This window comes from Stegastes partitus, unplaced genomic scaffold (genome assembly GCF_000690725.1).
Source record: "Stegastes partitus isolate 25-593 unplaced genomic scaffold, Stegastes_partitus-1.0.2 Scaffold188, whole genome shotgun sequence".
NCBI lineage: Eukaryota > Metazoa > Chordata > Actinopteri > Pomacentridae > Stegastes > Stegastes partitus.
Window position 1 is genome coordinate 677458 of NW_007577919.1, and position 9082 is coordinate 686539.

General features: G+C 36.3%; 1 protein-coding gene across 1 annotated transcript in view; it reads left to right on the plus strand.

Moving 5' to 3' along the window:
• The first annotated feature begins 3661 nt into the window (after positions 1 to 3661).
• The window catches only part of ndrg4 (NDRG family member 4), a 77782-nt gene continuing 72361 nt past the window's right edge, over positions 3662 to 9082 (plus strand). Inside the window, exon 1 of the mRNA XM_008280249.1 lies at positions 3662 to 3862. Coding sequence (XP_008278471.1) covers positions 3662 to 3862 — 201 coding nt within the window. The remainder of the gene's footprint in view (positions 3863 to 9082) is intronic.

The following is a 9082-nucleotide window of genomic DNA, read 5'->3' on the forward strand; positions in this document are numbered from 1 at the left end:
GTTCTGTCAGTAGAACACAGAACGATGCAAGTCAGGAAACAGGAGGTGCTGTTTTATTGATTTTGGGTTTTACAAAAAAATGTAGAAACCTGGATGATACCGTCCAACATGTTGCCTCCACGTTCTGTAGACGTTTAACTGGTTCTAGTGTTAGAAGTTCTGCAGACTGAGACACAGTTTGTCTCTTTTCTGTTTTATGTTTGTCTCGTTTTTCTCATTTATTGTCTTGTTTTGTGTCTCATGTTTGTCGTTTTTTGTCTTGTTGCTTAATCTAATTTCCTCTTTGTCTTGTTTTGTGTCTCTTTTGTTCTCATTTTGTCTCATTTTCTGTCTTGTTTTTCTCATTTTTTTCATTTGTTGTCTTGACTTTCTTATGTATTGTCCTGTTTTTCCCTATTTCTCTCATTTTTCTCATGTTGCATCTCATCTTCTTATTTTGTGTCGTGTTTTCCTCATTTTGTCTGTTTTTTTGTCATTTATTGTCCTATTTTTCCTCACTTTGTGTCTCATTTTTCTCATTTTCTATCTTGTTTTTCTCATTTATTTGTCATTTTTCTCATTTATTTTCTTGTTTTTTGTTTTGTGTCCCAATTTTGTCGTTTCTTGTCTCATTACCTCATTTTATTTCCTATCTGTCCTGTTTTGTGTCTCTTTTTTCTCATTTTGTGTCTCATTTTCTTATTTTGTGTCTTGCTTTTCTCATTTTGTCGCTCACTTTGTCATTTATGTCTTGTTGCCTCATTTAATTTCCTATTTGTCCTTCATGTTTCTTTTTTTTCTCATTTTGTCTCATCTTCTCATTTTATGTCTTGTTTTTCTCATTTATTGTCTCGTTTTTCCTCTTTTGTGTCTCATTTTGTGCGTTTACTGTCTTGTCGCTTCATTTAATTTCCTGTTTGTCTTGTTTTGTGTCTCTTTTTTTCCCTCATTTTCTGTCTCGTTTTTCTCATTTGTCTCATTTCGTGTCTTGTTTTTCTCATTTAGTTTTTTTTTTTCTCATTTAGTGCATCTTTTTTTCTCATGTGGTCTCATCTTGTGTCTTGTTTTTCTCATTCGGAGTCTTTATTTTTTTTGTCATTTATTGTCTCATTTTCTCATTTCATGTCTAATTTTTCTCATTTTGTGTCATTCCACATTTCTTTGTGACATTTTTGTGAGGATTTTAAATGATCTCCTTGTTTGTAGCCTTGACAAACTTTTTCTCTCCATCGTCTGTATTAAGATGTTCCACCATCAGCTGGATGTATCGTCCAACTACTGGATCCTCTGTTCACTGGTTCTGATCCATGCTGCATTTGTTTATTGATCCAGTCGGTTGGATTTTGTCTCCGTCTCTTTGTGGAAACACTGCCTGCAGTTCAACCTGAAACTCTGGCGCTCGTCATGACTTCACAAGGAGTAAAGATGATTTGGTTTTTTTACAGGATTTTATTTTCGGTGACTTTCTAAACGAGACGTGTAGAATAAAGTGATTTTAATGAGTTTAAAGCTCAGATTTGGGTCATTTTTCAGACTTTTTTTTGCAATTTCTGGCCGATAGACGGTTTAGTCTTGATGCCTTTTTAAACCTGCTGGAGGGTTTTGGGGGAGTTTAGAGGTTTTAATAAACTACAGATTTGGTCCTGAGGTGGTTTTCGTCTGCAGGACAGGTGCTGAATAAAGGATGTTTGGTTTGAAGCAGCCGAGTGATGAATCAACAGTGGGTCATAAAAGCTGATTGAATTTGGTGCAGCTGCTGGCAGCGAGCGACTGCAGGAAGGAATGAAACAGCAAATCAGAGCCTGGAGTGCGTCGCCGCGTTCCAACCAAACGGACCTCGATGCAGGAAGATAAAGTTGATTTCTTGTTGCATCACTCCGTCCCAGTTTTATTCGCTCCTCTTACGTAATCTCTCATCGTATCCGGAGCTTCACCTTCTTGTCGTTTTTTTCTTTTTTTCCTCGCTGGGAGTCTTTTCTTTCCGAATCTCAGCCTCTAAAACTTGTTTCTTTTCTGCCTCCGTGCTGCTTCGGCTCATGAAAGATGCTCTGAAGCTGAGCCCGTCCTTCCTCTGGGAGTCTGTTTCTCAGCTCCGGTTTATAAATAGATTTACAAAGAACGAAACACTCCTGCTTTTGTTCCTCCACCCGCTCAGCGCTGCTCCACTTAGGCCTTATTTGGACTGATTTCAGGTTCTGGATTCACCAGATCGATCTTCTGCGAACGCGAGCGGCTGGAAGGAACCCTTCACTGCATCTATTAGCGTTTATCAGTGTTTTAGCTGCTGACGGTTCCTTTGGATGCATTTTAATTAAACTACAGTTTTGGGAGAAGCGCTCCAGTTTCACCACCTGTCAGGACCTTTTAACCGACCGAAGCCCAAAAAGCTTTGAAGAGAAGCACGTTATCGTTTTAAAAAGTCGCCGAAATGACGCCGTTTATCAGCCAGAACCTGAACTAATCCTGCGTTCTGGTCGGAAAATTAACCGGAGCTCAGCTTAGAACAGAGATATTTGGTTAAAATCACTTTGTTCTACATTTTAAAGTTCACTGAAGCTAAATCGTTTGCACACAGATGCTGTAAATACAAACAATCTGATTTATTATTTAAAAATGATTTACCATTTCAACATACATATTTTTCTTTTTTTTTTTAATCAGTAATTATTTGCAAAATAAAGATTTTCTTCCTGATTTAAATACAGTAAAATGTTTACAGTGAAATGTTGTGAAAGATCAAAATATTATTAATAAAAATACAGATTTTTGATGAAGTCATTATTTGCAGTTTAAATAATAATAATTTTAACGTTAACATGCAGATTAATTTATTTGTTCTGATTCTTTTTTTGATGTGATTTCATGAAACAGGGAAAATATCAGTTTATTTTTAATGTTCCAGTCCTCAGTATTGTCCAGTTTGTCTGTCTGTGTGTCTGTTTGTGTGTCTTTGTGGTCGTTGTGTCTCCACACACTACAGATGTTGAACCATTTACAGCCTCCACCAACACTTCCGTCTCCGTTCTGTTGTTTCGTGTCTCATTTTTATGGACTTTCTTCAAATAACAACAAATATTTACCATCCTTCATATACAGAATAATAATAATAATAATAATAATAATAATAAGCCAGTGCCTGTAAAATAACTCATTTTCAGCTGATTAAACATATTAAGAATCGTGTAATATTACAGCCAAATGCAGTAAAAGAATGAATCAGCGTTTATAGAAGGACGTTGTTCACAGTGTTTTAATGATTAACATATAATTTATACTTTATTTTTGTTTTATGAGATATTATCTGTAAAATAACAGTAAAGTGTTTTAAAAATGGTAAAAACAAACAAACAGAAAACATTTTTATTATATATTACAGTGAGCACGATGTTGAGGATGAAACTGTTGATGACGATGAGGATGAGGATGAAGATGATGAGAAAGAAACTGATGATGACGATGATTTTAAGGAGGATCAGTGTAATGAAGATGTTGAGGTTGATGATGACGATGATGTTATGATGAGGATGAGGATGATGATGAGAAAGAAACTGATGATGAGGATTGTGTTCGGGGTGATGAGGATGATGAAGATGATGATTTTGAGGATGGGGATGATGATGATATGATGAGGATGATGATGGAGATGAGTATGAGGAAGATGAGGTTTATGATAAGGTTGATGATGACGATTAGGATGATGAAGAATATGAGGATTGATAAGGATGATGATGATGATGTTGATGAGGATGAAGAGCGTTGTGTCGTAGCTACAGCAGCTTCAGGAACCTCCTCCGTGTTCCTGTCAGATGCTTTCATCAGGTTCTGCAGCTTCTTCTCTGGTTCTGGTTCTTCTGAGCCTGATGCTGGTTCTGTTCTGATGCTGGTACAGTCTGTGTCTGCTGGATGGTTCTGTTGGAGCTCTGCCTCCAGCTGTCTGCTGGGTAATCAGATTAAACCACCATCAAAAGTCTGCAGGGTAATCACATTACACTGGTAATTAGATGCCCGGTGGCTAATCAGATTACACTGGTATTTAAGAGTACTGGTAATCAGATCATTGGTTAGACATCTGCTGGGTAATCAGATTACACTGGTATTAAACGTCTGCTGGTAATCTCATTACACTAATATTTAAACCTCTGTTGGGTAATCAGATTACACTAGTATTTAAGTGTGCAGGGTAATCAGATTACACTAGTATTTCAGTGTGCTGGGTAATCAGATTACACTGGTACTTAGGTGTCTGCTAGGTAATCAGATTACGCTGGTATTTAAACCTCTGTTTGGTAATCAGATTACACTAGTATTTAGGTGTCTACTGGTAATCAGATTACACTAGTATTTCAGTGTGCTGAATAATCAGATTACACTGGTATTTAGGTGTGCTGGGTAATCAGATTACACTGGTATTTAGGTGTGCTGGGTAATCAGATTACACTGATATTTAGGTGTCTATTCGGTAATCAGATTACACTGATATTTAGCTGTACTAGGTAATCAGATTACACTGGTATTAAGGTTTGCTGGGTAATCAGATTACACTGGTATTTAGGTATGCTGGGTAATCAGATTACACTAGTATTAAGGTGTGCTGGGTAATCAGATTACACTGGTATTGAGGTGTGTGCTGGGTAATCATATTACACTGGTATTTAGGTGTGTGCTGGGTAATCAGATTACACTGTATTTTTTAGGTGTAATCAGATTACACTGGTATTTAGGTGTGCTGGGTAATCAGATTACACTAGTATTAAGGTGTGCTGGGTAATCAGATTACACTGGTATTGAGGTGTGTGCTGGGTAATCAGATTACACTGTTTTTTTTTAGGTGTAATCAGATTACACTGGTATTTCAGTATCTTCAGCTTTATTCTGTTACTTGTTTCTCTGTGAACCCTCTGAACTCTGAGCAGCTGATTTCTTCAGTCTGGACTCAGACACCACAGATATATGAAACTATTTCTATTTTTACAGACACAGTTTGTTTTCGTTCTGTTGTTTCGTCTCATTTTGTTTCTCGTTTTTCTCATTTCGTGCCACTTCTTCTTGCTTTAAGTCTCATTTTTTCTCGTTTTGTTTTTTTTCTCATTTCTCATCTTCTGTTTTTGTCTCATTTTTCAAATTTTGTTTGTCTCTTTTCTCAATTTTTTCTTTTGCTTTTCTCATTCCATGACACTTTGTCTCTCATGTATTTCATTTTTCTCATTTAGAATCTGACTTTTCTCTTTTTTTTCTTTTCTCATTCCGTGACACTTTTCTTTCCCGTATTTATTTTTTCTCATCATGCATCTCGCTCATATTATTCTCTGTCTAGTTTTTTTCATGTGATCTTGTTTTACTTCTGTGTCTCATTTTTCTCATCTCTTGCTTTTTTTTGGGTTTAGTTGAATTAGTTTCCCTGTTGAAGCTGCCCACCTCACATGGTTAGTTTAACAGTTTCTCACAGATAGATGGTTTAGTTTATTAACGTTAACCAGCCCGCGGGGTTCAGAGGGTTAACCGACCTGCTTCCTGTTCCTTCCTTCTGTCTGCTGAGTGTCGCCTGTTTGCATGAAGCCTCGTCCTCCTGTGATTCTGTGAACTCTTCCTTTATTTCTGCCTCTGCAGTACAGTAGATCTTGTCTTTGTATTTCTGTACCTGCTGCCAGATGGGGCCTGGATTGTTTTGGAGCTTCCCTGTGAAGTCGGGCTGCTCGCTTCCTCAGAGCCTCCTGCAGAACATGTACGTAGGTTCTACCGTCCACACAGGCCTCGTCTGAGCGGCCTGCGTGGTCCAATCCATCCATCCCGTCAACCAACCAACCAACCAGCCAACCAGTCAGTGTGTCACATGTCAAGCACGGAATCAGTCAGATTCATCCTCCAGTTATTCAACAACCGGAGCAGCCATCTGTCATCTGAGTATTTCAGACGCTGACTCTGGATCAGACTCGGGGAGTTCGTGTGGGAGCCGAGCCAGACCTCGAAAGTTCCTCCGAGCTGATCCAGGCGTGGCGCTGAGCTGAGGCTGCTGCAGCTTCACTCCTCGACCTTCATCCGTTACTGACGTTTCATTGGCTCCCGGTGAAATCAACAGCTAGCGACCGCGTTAGCACGACGCTAGTTCCTCTGCTGTTAGCTGTTAGCCGTTAGCTGATTGGTTGTTGGTCTGAGTGCAGGTTAGTGTTGCTCGACTCTCTGCCTGGTAGATCAGTCACCATGGATAGTTTTAAATATGCATAAGAAGCCCATATTTACATCACATTCAGTTATTATAACCTGGTGAGGATGCAAGATTATTTATTTTGACTAAAATGTAAGAAACTGAAATTTAACCATTTCCATTTTCACACTTTGTCTCCTTTCTGTTGTTTCATTTTTCTCATTTTGTTTCTCATTTTGTCTCGTTTTTTAAAATTTTCCGTCTCCTTTTTGAGTCAGTTCTCTAATTTTTCTCATGTAATTAACATTAACGGTTAATCTGGTGCAAATTCACGCAGACGGCTACAAAACAATAAGATAATTTTTCTCATCTTGTGTCTGATGTTTCTTGTTTTTCCGTCTTGTTTTCTCATTTTGTATTTGTGATTGTTTGCTTTATGTCTTGTGTTTCTCATTTTGTCTTTTCTTTCCTGTGTTGTTTTTCTCATTTCGTCTCATTTTTCTCATTTAACTAAAATTAACGGGTAGGGTTAGGGTCTACACAAATTCATGCGGACAACTACAAAACAAAAAGATCATTTTTCTCATTTTGTGTCTCATTTTTATTGTTTTGTCTCTTTTTTAAAAAAAGTTTCTGTCTCCTTTTTGAGTCAAATCTTTGTCTCGTCATTGTGTGTCTAATTTTACAATGTGTCTTATTTTTTTTTGTCTTTTTGTGTCTCATTTTCTCATTCTCAGTCTGGATTTTCTTGTTTTATTTCTTGTTTTTCTCATTTTGTCTCATTGTTCTCATGTAATGAGCGCAGACAGCTAGAAAACAAAAAGATAATCTTTGTGTTCACTTGTTTTATGTTTTGTGTTTCGTATTTTGTCTCTTCTTGTTGTGTGACTCGTTTTTCTTGTGTTTTCTTGTTTTTCTCATTTTGCCTCATTTGTCTCATTTAATTAACATTAACAGCTAATCTATACAAATTCATGCAAACAGCTACGAAACAAAAAGATACATTTTCTCATGTTGTGTCTCATGTTTTTACTTGTTTTTTGTGTGTCTTGTTTTCTCATTTGTTTTCTCATGTAATTCAAATGAACGGGTAATCTGTACTAATTCATGCGGACGATGACAAAACAGAATCGTCATTAAAAACCTGCAGAAACAGAACCAGCTGTAGAACAGACCTTTAGTTTTGCTTCCAGCTCTTTGCAACCTGCATCAAACTGACTGAACTAAAATGTCGTTGGTCGACCTTTAATAACCTCTGCGGTCGCAAAGAACGCAGCTAGCTGACGTTAGCTCGTCGATGCTAGCCGCAGGCCAAATGTCATTTTATTTGAATTGACGAGGTTTAAAAGCCGCTGCAGCGATTCAGCTTTTTTCAGGAGCGGCATTATCAATAACTGTATTGATCCCATATTGTGTTTATGGCGTAACTTCAGTCCTTCTGTGAAAACATTCAGGTCGAACACATTTCCTGGTTCGCTCAGAAACTCCAAAAAGTCGTTTATTATTTACATTTTTTTACTGATTTATATAAAACGTTTAAGTTTCAAACATTATTTTGATGGTTGACGTGATGATGTCGCATCAACTTATTGTTTAGTGTAGTTTAAAGTCAAATTAGTTGATTTTGTTGTGACAGTTTAAATATTATGTGTTCAAATACACAACTGCACTTGACCACATTTTATATTGTTGAATAAATTAATTTCTTTAAAGCGCGTATGAACAAAAACATTAAAAAAAAATCTAAATTTAAAAAAAAATCTAATTGGAACAACTTATTTTTTTGTGTACATAATTATGATAATTAAATACATTAAAAAATTTTAAAAATCCCTTTTAATATAGAAATACGAGTTTGAACTTCTTAATTTTTCTGCATAATCAACTCATAAAAATTAAAAACTTGTGTTTATATTCATATTTACGGTAATTAAGTCGATGTAACTTACAAAGTCCTTTTAAACAACATATAATAGTGAGAACAAATTAGTTTTAATTTCAGGTAAAAACTGTAATTTACTGATTTATATAAAAGGTGTTTAACACAATTTTAATGAGCCTTGTTTATTATTATTATTATTGTTATTATTGATAATAATAACATACAACATAATATTGTGTGTAATTTAGTTCAGATTTTTGTCTTCAGAATGTATACATAATGTGTTCAGAGACACAACTGTGTTTAAAAAATAAAAAGAAATTAATCAGACTTTTAAAAAATCCATTTGAATATCATGGAACAACTTTTTTTTTTCTTAGAAATAAACAACTTGTTAAAATTGATTTAAGCTGTTAGTCATTAACACCTTTCATATCCCTTCAGAGGTCCTTTACCTTCATGATATGGATTAATTATAAATATATGAATGATTCTAGTGATGGAAAAGCTGATTCCTTGAACTCGGTGCAGTTTGTTGGTTGAACATTATTTCATTAATCTTGATGCAAACTGAACCTAAACGTTGTTTTTTAGAGTTTGGGTTTGAAAGCAGCTTAACTGGAAGATTCTGGTTCTTATATTTGGTGAGTTTTGCTCTGATTTGCTGAAATAAATGGAGCATAAGAGCGAGTTACACAAAGAGACACAAAGAGACGCACACTGTTGTGTTTCCTCTATTCGCTGTCGGCTGACGGATGAGTCAGTGTGGAAGAACTTCATGTTCCACTGAGTCGGCATTAATATTAACATTATTAGAGGCTGCTGGTATCAACCGAATTATCGGTTATTGATCGGCCGCTGATGGAGGACGAGTGTTAAAATGGAGGAAACCTAAACAGAGCTGTTTCCTCTTCATTAAGTCTTTGGTTATTTTTCAGAATAAAAATAGTCGCTGCTTGTCATCCACCCGGATAAAAATAACTCGCGCTTTAATCTGAAACTGGTTGTCAGGCAACAAGAGACCGATTCAGTCTGATGGGAGGAAGGCAGTGATCCCAAGTCAAAGCATCTCATTTTTC